The sequence below is a fragment of the Rhinopithecus roxellana genome, chromosome 11 (genome assembly GCF_007565055.1).
Source record: "Rhinopithecus roxellana isolate Shanxi Qingling chromosome 11, ASM756505v1, whole genome shotgun sequence".
NCBI classification, from domain to species: Eukaryota; Metazoa; Chordata; class Mammalia; order Primates; family Cercopithecidae; genus Rhinopithecus; species Rhinopithecus roxellana.
The window spans coordinates 33,274,426-33,295,046 of NC_044559.1; the positions used below are offsets into that span (position 1 = coordinate 33,274,426).

General features: G+C 43.6%; 1 protein-coding gene across 1 annotated transcript; it reads left to right on the forward strand.

Moving 5' to 3' along the window:
* The first annotated feature begins 1,029 nt into the window (after positions 1-1,029).
* TECTB (tectorin beta) lies at positions 1,030-20,621 on the forward strand. Its single transcript, XM_010365919.2, has 10 exons — positions 1,030-1,183; positions 1,917-2,107; positions 3,442-3,584; positions 3,690-3,762; positions 10,788-10,891; positions 11,032-11,115; positions 15,128-15,290; positions 16,537-16,609; positions 19,372-19,404; positions 20,530-20,621. Exons 1-10 carry the CDS (start codon positions 1,108-1,110, stop codon positions 20,577-20,579), a joined length of 990 nt encoding a protein of 329 aa, XP_010364221.1. The 5' UTR covers positions 1,030-1,107; the 3' UTR covers positions 20,580-20,621.

Below are 20,621 nucleotides of genomic sequence, written 5' to 3' on the forward strand. Positions count from 1 at the left end.
GTTTTGAAACATTAAATGATGTGCAGTATCAATAATATATCTGGAACCTTCATGGGAGTAGCATGTTACCTGTTGTTTTCAGTGGGATCTTGTCGGGTGACTAAGGATTGAATTATAAGAGAGGCTTTCTAAGTTTCTTCTTCCAATGTCATTGCTCTGGGAGACTAATAAAGCTTTAGAAATCTCAAGGGTGTACAATTAAAAGTTGTTCTTCAGGATGAAGTTCAAGACACCAGAGTTTTTTTTTTTTTTTTTTTTTTTTTTTTTTTTTTAATTAGAGGGAAAAATCCTTTAATGTTTATGGTCACACCCAAACACACACACACATACATATATATATATATATATATATATAGTTATCAGGTGCAACAATGTTAAACCTGAATTTTCTTAAGTTCAAAGTTTAGTTCACCTACATACAAAAATAAGAAAGCAGGAAATAAAGCAAAGAAAGCAAGACAAAAGAATTAAAATTGTCACCTGGAATTGTACAGAAGTAGTTTGCCTCCATTCAGAGTTATTTTGTGTACAAAGGGGGAAAAAAATCAACTTTTCCTCCCAATCTTGGTTGCAGCAGTTAAAAAAAAAAAGTTTTTCCAACTCTGTAAAGCAAAAGAAATTAGACTCAAGTAACTGAGCTTCCCATCGGATTACTCTGCAGGCCCCCCTTTTATTCCCCACACAGTGGATAATGCATGCTCATTGTGACTTATCTGGAGCCAGTTTCTTTTACATCCTCGGGCTATATAAAGTCAAACTAGGACTGGGGCAGCAGATTTGGGGAGCATCCAGCAGGCAGCCTCCACAGTCCGGAGAGAATGAAACAGTCGGGAACATGAACAACTCCATGTGTCATTGACTCTTCCAACGGTATGAGCTCCACTTTTTGCCTCTCAGTGCTAACAAGAAACAATTAGAAGTGACACAACATCGTTGATCTCCCTTGAAAATTTCCCCAGGACTATATGTGTGGCTTTGTTCTTCCCTTGATTTTAACTTTTCATTCATGTTTCTGACTTAGAATGATCGAGGCTCAGGCCCTGGAAGGACCGTAAAATTTGGCCAGCTTAGTTTGGACACCTGGCAAAGGCCAAGTTCTGAGAAGCAATGGTGATGAAGGCCTTTGTCCTGTTGGCCATCTTTGCAGAAGCCTCTGCGAAATCATGCGCTCCAAATAAAGCAGGTATGTCCTCGCCACAGTCCATTTTCCTGGGAAGAAAAATTTCCTTTTACAATGCTCAGCACTTCTGTGCTTAACTTGTTATAAAAATGCAATGATGGAGCCAAGTAGAAAAATACTTAAGTCTCCCCCACCAATATCAATCAGACTTTTCCCAGATGGAGCAAAAATGTATTGGATAAACTCAGACATTTTTAAAATTAGAGAATGCTTGCTGTATTTCACTCTCTTGCTTACACGCTCTCTCCCCACATCCCATTATATATATATATATATATATATATATATAAAACATCTCCACTTGTTTTTCCATTCAACTATGGAATTTCTATCCTGTGCCCTAAATCAGTATTTCACAATATTATGCATGAAATTGACATTTAAAATGTTTAAGTTATGTGCTCATTGTGACGGAGATTTTAATATATATTTATATATGTCGAATACATCCTATCTGTGGTTTCACAGATATATTCTTTAAAGTTCCAAATGGACTAATTTTAATTCCATGTTAAATGAGGTGCAGTCATTAAATAAACGCAGCAAAAACTGTAGGAGTGACTCTCCAATGACTGAAGTTTGGGGAAAACGTTCATCACAGCTGGTGAAGAATAGCAGGAAGGTGTTTTTAACCAACTGCTTTTGCATGCTCAGGTGTAGCTGGAAACCACTGTTCTTTATGTAGGTTAGCATGATTACCATAACTGATTTTAAACTATATGTGTGCTCTTTCTAGATGTCATTCTTGTGTTTTGTTATCCCAAAACCATCATCACCAAAATCCCCGAGTGTCCCTATGGATGGGAAGTTCATCAGCTGGCCCTCGGAGGGCTGTGTTACAACGGGGTCCACGAAGGAGGTTACTACCAATTTGTGATCCCAGATTTATCACCTAAAAACAAGTCCTATTGCGGAACCCAGTCTGAGGTAAGACCAGGCCACACAGTACAGAGTTAAGGTAAGGCAACTGGACCCAAGAATGAGATGTCCACCATCCGTCCTTGAAAGGATTCAGAATGTACCCACTTCCTGTTAAAGGTCAATCCTGATTCCCAAATATCCTGGAATGTGAGTGTTATTTAACATCTTATCTTCTGCCTAGTTTAGATTACTCTTTTGGCTTGACCCTTATCCTCCTAATTTGTTGCCAAAGCCAGTGAAGCTATCTTCTAGTAGAGCAAAGTACATTTCCCACTTTCAAGTTCTGAGCCTGTGCTCACAAGCTGCCATCCTTCCTGGATCAGATGGGTGAATGGATGAGCCATTCTCTGCCTGAGACTTTAAAGTGGTGATAAAGAGCCTTTGGAAGGGCAGTTTAGGGAGTGACCAATGTATACCACAACTTCTAACTTGGTCTTGTGAAGTGCGCAGGATGGGGTATCATAAGATAATTATTAGGAAACAGACGCCCTCTTAACAAGTATCATATGACAGATGAGAAATCTGAGACTCCCCAATAAAGTCACTCGTTCAGGGCCACAGAGCCTGTAGGGGTGGAATCACGAAAGGAGGCTAGGTCTCCCAACCCCCCACCAAGGTCTAGCATTCCTACTGCCCTACCTGCCAGAAGCCTGTGTATCTGTCCATCTCAGAGCATGAGAGCAAAGAGCTTCCAGGGCCAGCTCCTCTTTCTGAAGGCTTCACAAGGATTCAGTGATTTAATGGGAAGAGTCATGAGCCTGATTAAAGACGCCATGTCTTTGAGTATATCCTGGTAAACTACAAATCATCTGTGTGGTCTCAGGTCGGTCACTTTTCAAGTGGATGTTCAAGATCCCCTCTAGCTCTAATATTCTGTGATTTTTGAGCCCAACAAGTCAGAGGAAAGAGTCTCAGAAATCGTGCTTATAGTCAGAAGAAGGAAAGAGCAAAAAACCAGAAGGGAACATTCTAGAAATTGGAGATGGGTAAAACATTCATTTAGGATACCTGGACAGGAGAAATGAAGAGTTGACCTTGGGTAATAGAGATTCTTGAGCCAGTTCTTTTCAGTCAGAAGCCCAATGGGTACACGGAGATGTTAAAGCATACAACATCAACCTAGATTGTTTATAAATACTCTTAGTTGAATAAACTAAGGAACCCTTTACAAAATTATCAGTTTACCCACAGACAAGAAGAGTTGATGCCACTGTCAGTGGCAGACATTCCTGTCTCCCCACTGGACTTGTTTCTGAGCCATCTTCCCGCACTTTTCCCAGAACCCTCATTCCCATTGCGGGGACACAGATTCATCCTGACTGTCTCCTTTCTTTGTCCAGTACAAGCCACCTATCTATCACTTCTACAATCACATCGTTTCCAATGACAGCACAGTGATTGTAAAAAACCAGCCTGTCAACTACTCCTTCTCCTGCACCTACCATTCCACCTACTTGGTGAACCAGGCTGCCTTTGACCAGAGGTAAGTTGCTGTGCGGCATGAAGGGCTGGCTGCCTCATGTGTGTGCTGCAGGTCCTATCAATCAGTGTGTTTCAGTCCTTATGCAAAATTCTCTCCCCTTTTCAGAGTGGCCACTGTTCATGTGAAGAACGGGAGCATGGGCACATTTGAAAGCCAATTGTCTCTCAACTTCTACACTGTAAGTAGCTTCCAGGTTCCCATTACTTCCCTGTGGCCTTTCTAGGAGATGGTGGGATGCTTCCTCGGTATTCAGTCTTCCACAAGCTCTGTGCAGAGCCCCATTCTTAAATTCAAGTTGAAACATAAGCTTTGGTTTAGCTTTAAACTTCTTTAAAAACTAAGTGTCACAGAAAGTCAGATTCATAGACTGGATAGAAGAGCTGAGGTATAAGATATAAGCTATAAGACCAACCTTCCGGCCAGGCACAGTAGCTCATGCCTGTAATCCCAGCACTTTAGGAGGCTGAGGCAGGCGGATCATTTGAGGTCAGGAGTTCAAGACCAGCCTGTCTAACATGGTGGATTCTCATCTCTACTAAAAAAAATACAAAAATTAGCCAGGTGTGGTGGCACGCGCCTGTAGTCCCAGCTACTCGGGAGCCTGTGGCAGGAGAATTGCTTGAATCCGGGAGGTGGAGGTTGCAGCGAGCCGAGATCGCACCACAGCACTCCAGCCTGAGAAACAAGAGTGAAACTCCACCTCAAAAATAAATAAATAAATAAAAACACCAACCTTCCGCAAAGATGTAAGACCAACCTTCCCATTTCACAGATGAGAAAACTAAGGCAAGGTCAACAGACAATAAGACAGCCAATGTCTGATTCTTGGTCAAGATTAGTTTTCACTACAACCCACTCCAGAGATTTATATTTCAGATCTAGCTCTTAAAATTTTTGGCACAAGGTATTGAGGTTCCTGACTGGGACAGGGCTAAAGAGAAGGATTGGGGTCGGCCTCCGCTGCCTAATTCTTTTGTCTCTGAAACCTTTCAAGTAGCGTTTCCTCCTTGCTTAATTTAGGCAGGCTGCCTCTGTTGACATAGAAGTTAAAGGCACACTTTGGTCTCTCTCAAAATAGAGTGCTCCAGAGAAACTAAATATGCAGTGGCCACTTGCCCAGCTGCCCTCCTCTTTAGAAGGGGTGCTTTGTTTCTTCAAACCTGCAGCTTGCACTGAGGACACATGCACACAGAGACACTGTCCCAGCAGACTAAAGGAAGATGTGGGCAGAAATATAAACCTTTGCATAGAACATTAGAGCTAGAGGACCTCCTTGGAAGGGCTTCATGTCCAACCCATTCACTTCTCAAAGGAGAAATATCATACTACCTGTAACTCCATTAACTTTCAACTCTTTAAACTTGCTTAACCTGCTGCCTGGAAGCTATTAGTCCTGCTGAACTCAGAAGGTGAGAGCTGTAAGGGATCCTAGAATAACCTAGTCTGTTTCACAGATGAGGACCAGAAGCCCAGAGAGAGGAAGGATTAGCCTGAGAGACCACAGGTAGTTCAGAGCAGTGGCCAGTCTTGAACACAGATCTCCTAGATATGGTCACTTTGCTTGCTGCAAAGGGAATGAAACTCATTTCAAGGCCCTTTGAAGGCCTTGTGTCTAATTCTGTATTCAAAAATGTGATTCTTTTCATTAAAGAGGGCTCTCCACATTGTGAAAGTTTCAAGATCCCACAAAATCTAGATCTGCCCCTAGCCACATACCACTAGCGGTTAAGTACTGAGAAAAGGAATCCATACAGCCCTTGACCTATAATCGGGGGCTAAATACAGCATGGGCCACCAGGGTGATGATAAGGTGGTGAAACCGCTACAGTCACTGATGAAAGCCATCCGGAGAGGAAAATAGGCTTCCACGCACTGACAACAGTCTCAGGGGACTCCCTGATGACAGGCTGCCTTTGCTATCGAGTCCCTGTCTGGAAGTGAATAATTGTTGTTTTAACCGGACAAAATTATAGATATGATCCCATGAAGGTTTTACAGCAGTAGGCAACACGGAGACACCAGGATTGTCAAAAATCATTGCCCACCATCAGCCTTGTAGAGCTGAGCTTCAGGCATACACAAAACATCAAGTCTTAGAACTGGAATGAGCTTATTTGCTTTTAAAAATAATAATAATAAGAGACATGTCCTCAGCATCCTCCAGGCCATCCTCTGGGCTGGATAGACAGATAACGGGACACCCCCTTCAACAAGTATAAAATTAAGAGTCAAGCCTCCCCTGAGGCCCACCAAGACCCTTCTAGGACAAATAGGCCTCAGCAAAGAAGGGACTGTGCTGTCCTGACACTTCCGTACTGATTAACATTCCCACCATGGGCTCAGTTCCCTATGCCTGACCCATGTGGTTGGTATTTTTTTCTCCCCCCTTCTTCCGCTTTCAGAGAATTCTTATGTGTTTCTGAAGCAACAACTGCTCCCTGCATATATTTCCATCAAATTACCAGAAAGAGAGCTGTGCCCTAGATAACACAATGGAATCAATGCACTGCTAATTGCTTAGGATCCTGAGAGCTTCAAATGCTGGGCTCTAAAAGCACCAGTTCTACTCAGCAGGCTTCCTCTTTCTTTTCTCTCCATCCCCCTCCCACTCACTCTTGACAATATCCCATGGCTGGTATTCCTAGTGAAAAGTTATTTTGACCCTCAATACAAAATAAAGGAAGGTAGTTGGCTTACGGAAACACCCTAGTGCTGTGGTTAAGAAAATGGGCCTTCTCAACAGACCACTAGTTTGAAGCCTTGTTCCATCATTTACTAGTTGTGTGACTTTGGGCAAGTGAGTTAACCTCTCTGGGCTTCTATCTCTGCATTTGTTAAACAGGGATAATAATAGCACTTAACCTATAGGTTTGTTATAGGATTAAATGAAATAATCTTTCAGAAGCACTTAGCACAGTGCCTGGCACACGTTAAGTGCCCAAGAAAGTAGCCCTTCTCATCACTGTAGACTTTGACTCTATTTAAAGTGGAAACTCTGAGGGCTTCTAGCATTGTTACCTTTATAAGGCTGAACATCGATGTCAGTGTGGGATTATATTGACTTTTATTCAGTCAAAACAGTACTGATCATTCCTCTGAGAGAGAGAGAAATGAAAAAGCTTAAGATGGAAAAAATGCAAGCAATAGAGGCCAAAATCATAGACTCCAAGAGTCAAAACAAACCTCCGAGGTGGTGAACCTTGGCTTTCCACCCAAAGCCCAAAACTCTTTTGCAAGATTGCTGTGGGGTGGCCTCCCCGCCTCTTCCAAAGACAATGATATTTGGGCCTTCCCATTTTAGATCAGCTCTGATATCTGACACCCTGAACTCGCGCATGTGTCCCGGTTCTGTCTTCTGAAATAATATCATACAATTATGTGGCTGACAGTCCTCCAAATATCTCCACCTTCTCCAAGCTAAACCTCTTGTCACTGTTGGTGGTTCATTCACCATCCTAGTCACTGTTCTCTGAATATGATCCAGTTGCTCAGTACCTCTATTAAAAAATGAAGCCCAGAGTTGAAGTGTTATATTCTAGACTTTATCAGACCCGTGCAGGCCATCAAGGGTCAGAGGGGACCTTCTAGGTTTTGGAAGATTCCAAGAATGTGTCCTAGGAAAATAACTTTAGGGCAGTTTTTTTTTCGTTACTATTTCACATGGAGCTTATAAGCAAAAGCAACTCCAAGATTTTTCTACATGAACTATTGTTAAGCCAGGTGTATTCATCCTTAACTTGTGACACCGGCTAGTTGTGACTCAACCATTCGGTAAAGTAGTCCCCTCTTACCCACAGTTTTGCTTTACATGGTTTCACTTACCTGTGGTCAACTGTGGTCCAAAAATATTAAATGGAAAATTCTAGAAATAAACAATTCTTAGGTTTTAAATTGCACACCTGTTCTGAGTAGCATGATGAAATCTTGCACCACTCGTTCTGTATTTCCTGGGATGTAAATCATCCCTTTGTCTAGAATATCCACACTGTAGACACTACCTATCTGAGTGTCACTCAGTAGCCATCTATGTTATCAGATCAAACAAAAAAGTAATATATATATATATATGGTTTGGTACTCTCTGCAGTTTCAGGCATCCACTGGGGATCTTGAAACATATCTCCTGTGGATAAAGGGAGGTTACTGGATCTGGAATAGGTTTCTAATTTTCACATTATAGAGAAGGTGGGGAAAAATTATTCCAAGCATTGCCTGAGCTGCTGGATGAGAATATAGAGAACTCAATCATTAGTGTTCTGTTTCAGAAATTGAATTAATGGTGCCAGCTCTGTTCTTCACTTTGTAACAGAATCAGGCAGGTTCTTCCATGAGGAGAGGTATTATTCCAATAGTCTAACATTCTGCTGGCTGGTCCCTGGCAGAAAGAGTTGGGAGTAATACCTCTGACAGGCTTGGGGACTACATCAGGGTCCCCAGGTAAGTTCCCATATTTGAAAATGGCCTCTCAAAATATGACAAATCTCAGAACATAACAAGGAACGTTAAAAACCACTGTAAATCTGCCACTTCAACCTGCATATTAAGCCAGTAGATCCCTTATGATTAAAAACTTTATTATCCCATTATTGCAGCCATTTAAATGGTGCAGGGGCTGACAAATGGGAGGAAGCAACTGACTTCTAGGTGACTGAGTCAGGGAGCCCTTGCTGGACTTGCCATCAGTAAAATAATGTCAGAAGCACTAGGAAACGAAAGAGATTCTGAGTCCTCTCAGCAAAGTCTCTGCGTGTTTGACATGTGAGGGGTGAAGTCCACTTTATTTATTTATTTTTTATCTTTATTTGTTATTTTTAAGTTTAGGGGTACATGTGCAGGTTTGTTACATTGGTAAACGTGTGCCATGGTGATTTGCTGCACCTATCAATCCATCACCAAGGTACTGAGCCCAGCATGCATTAGCTATTTTTCCAAATGCTCTCCCTCCCGTAACCCCACCTGCCAACAGGCCCCAGTGTGTGTTGTTCCCCTGCCTTTGTCCATGTGTTCTCATTGTTCAGTTCCCACTTATAAGTGAGAACATGCACTGTTCCTGTGTTAGTTTGCTGAGGATAATGGCTTCCAACTCCATCCATGTCTTTGCAAAGGACAAGAAAGACCATTTGACCCAGCAATCCCTTTACTGGGTACATACCCAAAGGAATATAAATCATTCTATTACAAAGATACATGTGACCCAAAGGAATATTAATCATTCTATTACAAAGATACATGCCTGCATATGTTCATTGCAACACTATTCACAACAGCAAAGCCATGGAATCAACCCAAATGCCCATCAATGATAGACTGGATAAAGAAAATGTGGTATGTATACACCATGGAATACTATAAAGTCCATTTAAACTAAACAACCTTGCTGAAATCCATTCCACCTGCCACTGTCTACCTATTGCAGTTCTGCAAATCTCCAGGTCTATGAAACTCGATCTTTCAAACAGTAACCTGGTCTAAGCTTTATTCCTCTATTACATAAAGTCACAAAGGTTATGCCCATTTTGCATAGGAAGAAACTGAGGCCTGAAAGGCTGACTTGCCTATAGTGTGTCCTAAGTTAGCAGTGGGAGCGCAGATTAGCCCAGCATCCCTTCTATGGTAATGCTTTTGTCTCTGAAAGCTAATCCACAGAGCAGTTCAAGATTGTTACTAAAGTTGACTGAACTCAAGACTAAGAGAATGGAGAAATCAGCCTCCTTTGAGTAAGTCAAACAGAAACACTACTGTTACTCCTAACAGCTCACCCAGCATGCCTTGATGAGAATGGTAGGCAAATATCACATATGCCAGGCCAGTGATCAGCACCTGCTGTTCCTCTGCTCAAATCATGGTGTTGACTCCTTATTGCCCCACTGCACTCAGAGTGTAAGATCCAGTGTTTAGTTTTTTAAGGTGTTTTTTGTTTTTAGAGTCTCACTGTCACCCAGGCTGGAGTGCAATGGTGCAATCTTGGCTCACGGCAACCTCCACCTCCCAGGTTCAGGAGATCTTCCTGCCTCAACCTCCAGAGTAGCTGGGACTACAGGGACTACAGATGCCTGCCACCACACCAAGTTAATTTTTGTATTTTTAATAGGGATGGGGTTTTGTCATGTTGGCCAGGCTAGTCTCGAACTTGTGGCCTCAAGTGATCTGCTTGCCTCGGCCTTCCAAAGTGCTGGGACTACAAGTGTGAGTCACAGTGCCCAGCCAGCCCCAGTCTTCTGGATCAGTCCCCCATAACTTCTCTAACCTCACCCAAGCCCCGCTCCCCACTCTCCACCCTCCTGACTCATTCACTTACTCCAGCCACACTAGCCTCCTTGCTGTGCTGCCAGCCACACTCCTGCCCCAGGGCCTTTGTCCTGACTCAAGCATTCTTCCATGGATGGCCACATGGCCCCGATCCTCACTTCCTCCAAATCTTGCTCAAATGTCACATCCTCAGTGAGGCCTCCCCACCCACTGTATTTAAAACTGCAACCTGCCCTTCCTCACACTCCTGATCTTCCTTATCCTGTTCTGCATATTTTACAGCTTTTCTAGATAATGTCCTATGGTCTACAGTTACATATTATATCATTTACTTACTTATTGTTTGTCTCCCCTGATAGAATATGCCAGATCATTGGAGGCAGATACCTTTGCTTTGTTCGCTAACAAAATCCTGACATAGAGTCCCTCCCAGTACACAGAACAGTGCCCAGTACGTAGTAGCTGATCAATCCATTGTGGCTGTGATTGTTATTGTTGATGATTGTACTGGGAATCAGATCCTACACTTCCCAACCCACGCTGAAATCTGCTCAGGCAAAAAGTAGAAACAAGTGAGTGCAGAGGGGGGTGTTGTATGTACTCAGTCCCTGTGTCCTTGGGCGATTCAGTACAACACAGTGCCTTAATATCCCTGAATTTCACTTGCTTTCCATTAGTCAAATTTCATTTGCGTAGATGAGACATACGGTGTGTGCCTCACCATAATGAGCAAATCTAGAATACATGATTATATGACGTCCTCATCCCTTCTAAGACGGCAGAGCATCCTAAAAGATAGAGTTTCTCTGCTCTTGGAGGATCGCTCGGTGGCCTCACCTGCTTCTGTCTTTGGGTTGACTCTCATCCCCACCCCATCCCAATTCATCTGCTCCTGGCAGACCCAGCTGCTCAATCTGAGAGGTCATAATGCCCAGTGTCAATTTCCTTCCAAAGAATGCCAAGTTCTCCACCAAGAAAGAAGCTCCCTTTGTCCTGGAGACATCCGAAATCGGTTCAGACCTCTTTGCAGGAGTAGAAGCCAAAGGGTTAAGCATTAGGTAAGTACATTTCCTCCAAGTTTATATGTTTAAATGCAAAGAAATAAAAAAAAGACTAGCTGACATACTTTTTAATCATCAGATGTTTGCAGGCATAAGATTCTCTGTTTCAAAGTGATGCCATTTTGTTTTATTTCCAGGTTTAAAGTGGTCTTGAACAGCTGTTGGGCCACCCCCTCGGCTGACTTCATGTATCCCTTGCAGTGGCAGCTGATCAACAAGGGGTAAGTACACTGTCTAGAGACAGGGCTGAGCAGTGGAACCGGGCATTTGTCGGGCTACTTTGCTCTGGCGTGGCAAAGCTTGGGAGGAAGAGGTGAAGCCTGCTGGAGTTACATCAGTGACATCCTCTGTGGCTCCAGGCAAAGGACAAATACTAAGAAACAGGACATAGTGCATTCTAGGGACTAGATACTGTTCTGAGAGCTTTACCTTATATCAACTTCTTTAAGCCTTACAACAAGGAAGGTAGTTTTACTATCATCCTCATTTTACAGATGAGGATACTGAGGCACAAGAGGGTAAGGTCTCATAGTAAATGTGTGTGTGTGCGTGTGTGCGTGCATGTGTGTATGTGTGCAAGAGGAAGTGAGCAGGCTGAATTCAAATCCAATTATTCTGACAACAGAACCACGGTGATGATGGCTAAATTAAATAAACCATATCGAAAGCTTAGCTGATGGTACCTGCTAGATAGTCCAACCACTTTAAATAAGATCATTGTTTTTATTACTAATTAGGTAGATAACCAGGAGCTTTTACAATCTGGAGTAAAGCACTAAAGTAGTACTAGAAGTGCGCCCTAGAAAAGCAGTGCTGGAAGTCACACACAGGATGGTTTAGAAACATGCATGGAAGGGAGAAAGACCAGATTACAGGTCCTGGCAGCTATTGTGCAAGAGTGATAAGCCATGAACTGCTATTGTAGCCAAGTGAATGAAACAAGGTAATAAAAAGTAGGGAGACGCTTCTACAGGAACGAGAAAATGTAGGAACAAATCAGATAGGAGGTGGACGAAAGGACAGTGTGAGAAACATGGGGAGTAATGGAAAAAAAATGGCTTTGTGTTCTTAAATCTCTGGACTACGAAGCTGAGGAAGAGTGTTTGGGTTTGGCTGTTGGAGAAGGAGGTTTTTGGATAAGGAAATATGGATTCTCGCTGAACTCACTAACAGACATGTTAAGCTTCAAATGATGATTGCCCAGAAGTACTTAGAATTGTACCATTGGAAATCAGAGGAGAGACAGAGCTAGACAAGAGATGTGGACATCATGCACATAATTAGCGGTAAACAAAGAAGAGAACATTCTCTAAACACAGCACATAACAGACCAATGTGCCTGTGTTATTCTCAGAACCCATCAGGCCAAGGACAAATTAATGTCAAGGATAAAGATAATTAGATAACTAAAGTGGAGCTATTTTAAACCTTTATTTTTATTTAGCAAACACTTACACAGCTCTTACAATATACCAAATATTGTTCTAGGTAGGTGTATTACAAATATTAATTTATCTAAATGTCATTAATTAAATCCTCTATAAAGTAGATAGTATAATAATCATTATTTTATAGAGGAGAAAACTGAGGCACAGGTCCAGAAACATGCCCAAGATATGGAGCTAGTAAGGAGAAGGCCTGGGATTCATACTCAGTCAGTGTTACCTCCTGAGTGGTCTGGACAGGACAGGATGGCCGAGGCATGTCTACGCAGCCCAGCAATGCCTCCTGTAGAGATGGCAGCTTAATTTGGGTGTTTACTTCACATCTGCCATTGAGTGATTCAATTCATTTAGCCTCTGTTAGCAATGGTGCAATTAAATGACTTCAGGAATTCTGAAATAACTTATTGACCTGCAGAGACCTGAAATTGCTATCAGGCACTGGGAACCTCTCTCAGGCAATGGTCACACTAGGCAAAGGCTTCTGCCACCCCTGGAATCATCTCTCTGCAGGGAGTTCTAGTGCTGTTGCTGTTGTTCCCATCTGGCAGATGTGCAAGATGGCTGAAAAAGGGATGCCTGTGGCTTTGGGTGGTCTGCACAATTGTCCTCAAGCTCTAGTGTACACACAAACTGCCTAGAGTGCTATTACATATGCAGGTGCACTGTAAACCTACCGGATCAGAAGGACTCTGGGGAAACCCAGGGAATCTGCATTTCAGCAAGCCAGATGTAAGACATCCCGATCCATTTCTACATTCTTCCTAATTGACATGGCACCTCGAACTTGGAGATACATGCACAAAGTTCAGTGTCAAAGGGGAGAATGGAAAAGTCCACTCCCACAATCTCCAGATGATTTTTGCTCACACTGGGCCCCTTTGGAAAAAAACCCAGTTTACAAAAGTTCCTGGAGAGATGGTAGAAGATATATCATCAGGAATTTCCCTGTACACATGGATGCCCTGAAAGCAGCAAACTTATCTCAAAGAGCAATCCGACATGGGAAAGGAGGCTCGTGCAGAGAGGGCATAAAAGCCTCCTGTGGGCTTCCACCATCTAGAGGCAGCTGCCACTGAAGTGTGGGTACTGCAGCTGGTGCCAAGAAGCAGCAGTGCCAAGGCATCTAGACCTGCCTATTTTTTGCCTCCTCCCCACCCCCTGACAAAGCTCTGCTTACATTATTTTCCACTGGCTGACACCATGCCTGGGGCACTCTGGCTGCAAAGAGCTATTTTAAGAAATCCCATCTTGAGTTCATATGAGGATCTCGGGTTTATTGACAAAATGATCCTACAGAAGTATTGTTTCACAACTTGGAAAATGCCCCAGTTTCATCACTGTTCAGAGCCCACCACACACAGACCCAGCTCTGACCCCTGGTCCAGATACAAAGGTACGGCATTCCCTCACTTCACTCCCTCACTCTCACACTTGACTTCCTTCGCTCCTGCCTTTAGCTTGGCCCCTTGTTGTCTGTTTCTGAGGGAATGCGGGTGGGGTAGAAAACATCGTGAAGGTTCCCTGGGGTAACTGGACCACTCTCTGGCATGTGTGCCGAGTTTACAATACAGGAAGAAAGATGCTTCAGTGTTGCATTAATCTGGGGCCTGCTGTGGTGCTGTTCAGTGGTCTGACACTTTCGTTACATAGACCTTTTCCTGCAGAGGGACAGACACTGGTACCCCTTGTTACCTGCAGATAACAAACCCCCACGAAGGTGTGGGCTTCTTTGTACAGTCCCAAGAATGATTGTGTCTGTTTCCAACACCTAGTTAAAGGAATGGCACTTAGGTAATCAGTCTTCGTTAAATGAAAAAGTATGTTTGCTGAAACCAAGATATCTTAATGTTGGCACCTTGACATTTGGGGTGGGACCATTCTCTATTGTGGAGGCTGCACTGTGCACTGTAGGATGTTCAGCAGCAGCCCCGGCCTCTGCCCACTCACTAGATGCCAGCAGCACTTCCCCCAGTCTGGACAATCACAGTGCCAAATGTCCCCTGGGGCACAAAGTGGATCCCCGAGTGAGAACCACCCGCTTAAACAAATGTCCATCTGTGTCATTTTTTTTAACTGAATTATTACCTTTGAGACTTTGGAATATTATACAAATATCATATTCTCATTATAGAGAATCTGGAAAAACACATAAAAATACAAAGAAGAAAACCAAAAATGTCTGTAATTTTATCACTTTGTATCAGCCTGTGTTAACATTTAGACGGTATCCTTCAGTCATTATTTCTGTACTTATATTAAAAACATGACCACATTTTTACAAAGGTAACTATGTAGATATATATAATTTAAATAATATACCATAAATACAAATTTTCAATGCAAAACCTCACAATTCACACACAGAAATGTGTTGGGTGTGACTTGAGCTTAGGCAGCTGTGGCAACAGGGGCAATGCTGCTCCTGGTGCCATTGCCCTTACTTTGTATATCCCTCAAGGGCTGGACATATTCCAGTCCTCAGAGGGCCTTACCTCCCAGGGATTTGCTTTCTTTGGGACACAGGTGCAACTTACTAAAAGTGTGGCTCTTATAAGTCACTCCCCTCCCATTGTACCTTGTCTGTAGAATGCGGACAGTCATACCCACCTCCTAGCTCATCAACTTGACCTCACAGTTGTGAGGATCAAGTGAGGTGCTGCTAATCAAAATGCCTGGGAAGGTTAGAGGCCATATAACCACCTCAGGAGCTTTGTGTGTAAATTGCTCAGCAGCTCTTGCTAGAGTTCCAGGAGGTGACAGTTCACTCTTCTTTCCCCATCTGCCTCAGCTGCCCCACGGATGAAACCGTCCTCGTGCATGAGAATGGGAAAGATCACAGGGCAACCTTCCAATTCAATGCTTTCCGGTTCCAGAACATCCCCAAACTCTCCAAGGTGTGGTTACACTGTGAGACGTTCATCTGCGACAGTGAGAAACTCTCCTGCCCAGTGGTGAGCTGTCTCTCTCCAGGAGGAAAATGTTACCCAAAGGGCACCAGAATTGGAGGAGCTGGAGTTTAAGTGGGGAAATCATAACCAGGCCAGGGAAGCTGTGTGCTGAGGGCATCTGGAGGAAATGGCACTGGGTGTAAGGGCAGATGCTCATGGGGGCAGATGCTCCGGAACCTATCCGCCCTGCCTCCAACAACCCGCATGGTCTGGCATGCGTCACCTAATCTGCCGGGACCTGCTTTCTCATCCTTAAGTAGAGTGTGATCAGTAATGATTGCCCTTCCCTCATCAGAGAGCAGTGTCGGTAAATGAAAGTGATAACAGACATGGAAATACTTTGAAGAAGTGAAAAGGGCGAGGGAAATTCAAGGTCTAGGTGGCAGGGACAGACTGTGGGCATAACTCAAAGGGTGAGTGCTTTTAGTCTTGACTGCACAGCCCGAGGGTTCACCTCTGTGACTTCAGAGAGATGCTGTAGAAAATTCCGACACTGGGTCATGGCTGATTTGACCATTGTGACCTGACAGGCTGTGCTTTAACAAGCCAGCAGTCATCCTGGTGCTCACTCAAACCTGAGAACCACCACTTAGACACAGACATGCCAAATCTCAAAGTGTTCTCCTTTCTGGTCTCTTTCAACTGGAGACCTCGGTGTTTCCAAAGAGGCTGCTACCCACATAGCCTATAGTAACCAACAAAAATAAGGTCATAATCTCTATTGCTATTGATTCATTGGCCAGACAATGGTTCTTTATGAGCACAAATAGCAAAAGGGAAAGAAACCAGAGAGTGCAGAGCCAGGGAGAGGAGGGGAGAGACATTGTACAGTTGATCAAAGGATAAGTATCGATGCCATATTTTTAAAAAGAAAGAAACGAAAATGAACCAGAATACATTTGCAAGTGTCCGCTTCTCTAATTATATAGTGGCAAGAGTGATAGTAAGTAAAAGCCTTATCAAAGGAAACGGTATCAATCCCTTCCACACTCAGTGACCTCTTCCAGCAGGATTCCCTCTGGCTTGAAGAGTTAACAAAGTAAAGCTTTCTTTTTGAATTCAAGTTGGAGAAGGGATGAACAGTATCTCTCTTTTTTAAAAAAGTAACTCATATCTGTTGACTGGGGAATTGTGGCTCCATCCCATTTGTGACCTTTTTAAAATGTCTTTTCTTTCTCTTTTCTCCCCTTTGCTCACTCATCATCCCACCTTCCCCGCTTCTCTCCCCTCTGCCTCTCTGGGTCTTCAGACCTGCGATAAAAGGAAGCACCTCCTGCGAGACCAGACCGGGGGAGTCCTGGTCGTGGAGCTCTCCCTGCGGAGTAAGCGTCTCTGTTTTCCAAACGGTTGAGTTCACTCTGGGCTGCAACCACAGGCACAGCCGGTTTGAGCATTTTTACTGAATTGCCAAACCAGTTGTGCCTGTGGGCACAACCTTTGCCTGCTCCTGGAGTCTTCTAGCCAGGGGTGGGGAACAGCTCAAGCCAAACGAAGGAGTTGAGGTTTGTTATCTACTCTGGAAGTTCTATCTGCACCCTAAATTCAAATACCCCCAAGGAATGAGGAAGTGCTAAGCTTCCAAACAGAGCATGCAGTGAACAATAATAACAGAAAATGAGATGTCATGGGGCCGGGCATGGTGGCTCATGCCTGTAATCCCAGGACTTTGGGAGGCCGAGGTGGGCAGATCACTTGAGGTCAGGAGTTCGAGACCAGCCTGACCAACATGGTGAAACCCCATCTCTACTAAAAATACAAAATTACCCGGGCTTGGTGGGGCATGCCTGTAATCCCAACTACTCAGGAGGCTGAGGCAGGAGAATCACTTGAATCTGGGCGGCAGAAGTTGCAGTGAGCTGAGATCACCACTGCACTCCAGCCTGGGCAGCAAGAATGAAACTCCGTCTCAAAAAAAAAGAAAAGAAAGAAAGAACGACAGAGAGAGGAAAGAAAGAAAAAGAAAGAAAGAAAGAAAGAAAGAAAGAAAGAAAGAAAGAAAGAAAGAAAGAAAGAAAGAAAGAAAGAAAGAAAGAGAGAGAGAGAGAGAGAGAGAAAGAAAGAAAAGAAAAGAAAAAGAAAAGAAAAGAAAAAAGAAAGAAGGAAGGAAGGAAAGAAAGAGGGAGGGAGGGAGGGAAGGAAGGAGGGAAGGAAGGAAAAGAAAAAGAAGAAAGAAAGAAGAAAGAGAAAGGAAAAAGAAAGAAGGAAAGAAAGAAAGGAAAGAAAGGAAGGAAGGAAGGAAAGAAGGAAGGAAGGAAGGAAGGAAGGAAGGAAGGAAGGAAGGAAGGAAGGAAGGAAGGAAATAATATGTCATAAGAATGCCATGTGCACGTCAAAAAACCTTTACTGAGTATCCAGCGCTGTCTGGCCTGGGCAGGGTGCTAGGATTTCAGAAATAAATGTGACCCACGCAAGCCCTGTCCTCAAGGGATTTACTGTCTAGCAAGGAGAGAGATGTTAGACACTAAGGGAAAGAGAAATTACTGTTAAGGGGGTGACGGTGGGCTGGTGCCATGGTTGCACAGCTGATCATCACTAATGTGAAAATCCAAAATCCGAATGCTCCCAAATCTGAAACTTTTTGAGTACCCACATGATGCTCGAAGGTCATGGTCACAGGAAATGCTCATTGTAGCACTTTAGATTTCAGATTTAAGGTTTTCAAGTTAGGGATGCTCAACCAGTATAATGCAAATATTCCAAAAAAAAAAAAAAAAAATCTGAAATCTGAAACATTTCTGGTCCCAAGCATTCTGGATAAGGGATATTCATCCTGAACAGAGCAAAGGGATTCAACCTAGTGCAGAGCTTTGCAGAAGAGCTCTGCTGACAATCTCCAAGTGAGACCCGAAGGATAGTGTGACATGAAGGGTGGGCAAAACCTGTGGCAAGGCAGGAAGCAGTAGCGGCTCGATCTTAGAGGACAGTCACCAAGCTAAGGCCAAGGGCCAAGGGCCAAGGCCCAGGTGCCACCTGGTTTTGTGGCCTGCAATTTAAGAATAGTTTTCACATTTTTATATGGTTCAAAAACAGAATCAAAACAACAATATTTCGTGACATGTAAAAATTATATGAAATTCAGGGCCAGGCTTGGTGGCTCATGCCTGTAATCCCAGCACTTTGGGAGGCCAAGGCAGGTGGATCACCTGAGGTCAGGAGTTCGAGACCCAGCCTGGCCAACATGGCAAAACCGTGTCCCTACTAAAATACAAAAAGTAGCCAGGAGTGGTGGTGCACACCTGTAGTCCCAGCTACATGGGAGACTGAGGCCAGAGAATCACATGAACCTGGGAGGCAGAGGTTGCAGTGAATAGAGATTGCGCTACTACACTCCAGCCTGGGCAACAAGAGTGAAACTCTGTCTCAAAAAAAAAAAAAAAAAAAAATTATATGAAATTCAAGTTTCAGTGCCTTTAAAGAAAGTTTTATTAGAACACAGCAACACTCGTTCACGTAGATACTGTCTACAGCTACGCACTGCAACTACAGGGTGAATTTGTGGCAGCAGAGATGGTATGGCCTGCAAAGCTGACAATTTTTACTATCTGGTTCTTTTCAGAAAGCTTACCAACCCCTGCCTTGGAGAGCAAGTGCTGTGAGATGAAACTCTGTAAACCCCCAGTATAAACTGTCTGAAAGGCAATGGAGCACCTGATAGTTTAATCAGGGGAGGATTGTGGTCAGGTTTTGTGTTTTACTTATTTATTTATTATTTATTTATTTACTTATTTATTTTTTGAGACTGAGTTTCGCTCTGTTGCCCAGGTTGAGTGCAATGGTGTGATCTCAGCTTCAAGCAATTCTCCTGACTCAGCCTCCTGAGTTGCTGGGATTACAAGCACGTGCCACCACACCCGGTTCATTTTTGTATTTTTGGTAGAGACAGGGTTTCATCATGTTGCCCAGGCTGGTCTCAAACTCCCAGCCTCAAGTGATCCGCCCACCTTGGCTTCCCAAAGTGCTGGGATTACAGGTGTGAGCCGCCGCCCCCAGCCAGGTTTTGTGTTTTAGAAACATCACTCTGAGACTTCTCCTTTCCATGATCTTTTCTTAAACTTTCTGCATTCTCTCTCTTTACTCACTACAGGCAGGGGATTTTCCAGTCTCTATAGCTTCTCAGGTAAGGAAAAGAGACACTTCTGGGATTTCGTGGGGCTGTGCTGTTAAAAGGCGTGAGTATTTTAAGAGAAGCTTAACTTTGGCCCCAGCAAAACTTTTAAGGATTGAAAATTATAGTTTAAAGCACACCCGAGTGGGGCAGAGGGGGCGAGATCAAGAGGTTTCCCTCTGACCAGCCCCTTAACTCTGAAGAGAGGGAGGAACTGAAGGTAAATTGGATGAAGCAGAACTGAACCTCACTTCCCCGTCTCAATAAAGCCATCCCCAGATGGCTTCCCTTGGGTTCCAGCATTTGGAGAACAACATTTTCAGTGATGTGTTCATTCAACAAATATTTGGATTCCTGTTACGGCTCTGTCTTTCATTAACTGAGTGACCTTGGGCAATGACCTCACCCCTCCATACCCCAGTTTCCTCTGTGGAATTAGGCTAATAATTGCCCCTATCTACATGGCTGTGGTATAGATATTTAATTACAGCTAAGGGCACTGAACGATGCCCAGCAAACAGCAAATACCCAGTCAGGGTGAGCCATGATCATGATGACTGTACCAGGAGCTGGTCTTGTGGCTACTGCCGTGAACAAGACAGACAAAGCCTCTTCCTTTGCTAGTATGTGTAAAGTATTTGGGGTACAATGGGGGACGTGATTTAGAGAGTGGCCAGGGAAGCCCCTTAGAGGAAGAGACATTTCAGCTAAGACCCAAGATCTCACCTCAATACGAAGGAAGCAACTACGTGAGGAGATGGGGTAAGACAGTTCATTTATTCATAATCTCACAGCCAGATTTTGCTCTCATCATTACAGGAAAATCATGTAAATCAACTTCTAAAACTCCAGTCCTAGATTCTCATCATTTTTAAGTTCTCTAGTGAAAGCCCTAGAGTAAAATGTACCATCACTGATTTCTATTTGTTAGAGGTCCACAACCTAGGTTTATCTGTCAGGTTCTTTGAACTGATAAATGTGAGCTACAGAATCCCCAAGAGATGAACAAAATCGACTTTGTCTAAAATGTATGGAATTTTATGAAGACCTCTGAGTTGACTCTTGTTGAGTTAATTCTTTTGTTAACCCTTTCAGAACTGTCTCTGAGTGCCATCTCCCTCCCCTTCTGGTCCACAGATGTTCTCCACCACCTCATCATGATGTTGGGGATTTGTGCCATATTATAGGAGTTAGCCACACGCTGCCACTCCTTCACCCATAATCATCCT

Bases quoted from the DNA above. Each gene is read 5' to 3' on its own strand.
- TECTB (XM_010365919.2), top strand. From the start codon at position 1,108: ATGGTGATGAAGGCCTTTGTCCTGTTGGCCATCTTTGCAGAAGCCTCT. The intron at 3,763-10,787 runs GTAAGTAGCTTC...TTCCTTCCAAAG, and splicing joins TGTCTCTCAACTTCTACACT to AATGCCAAGTTCTCCACCAA. The intron at 19,405-20,529 runs GTAAGGAAAAGA...TCTGGTCCACAG, and splicing joins CAGTCTCTATAGCTTCTCAG to ATGTTCTCCACCACCTCATC.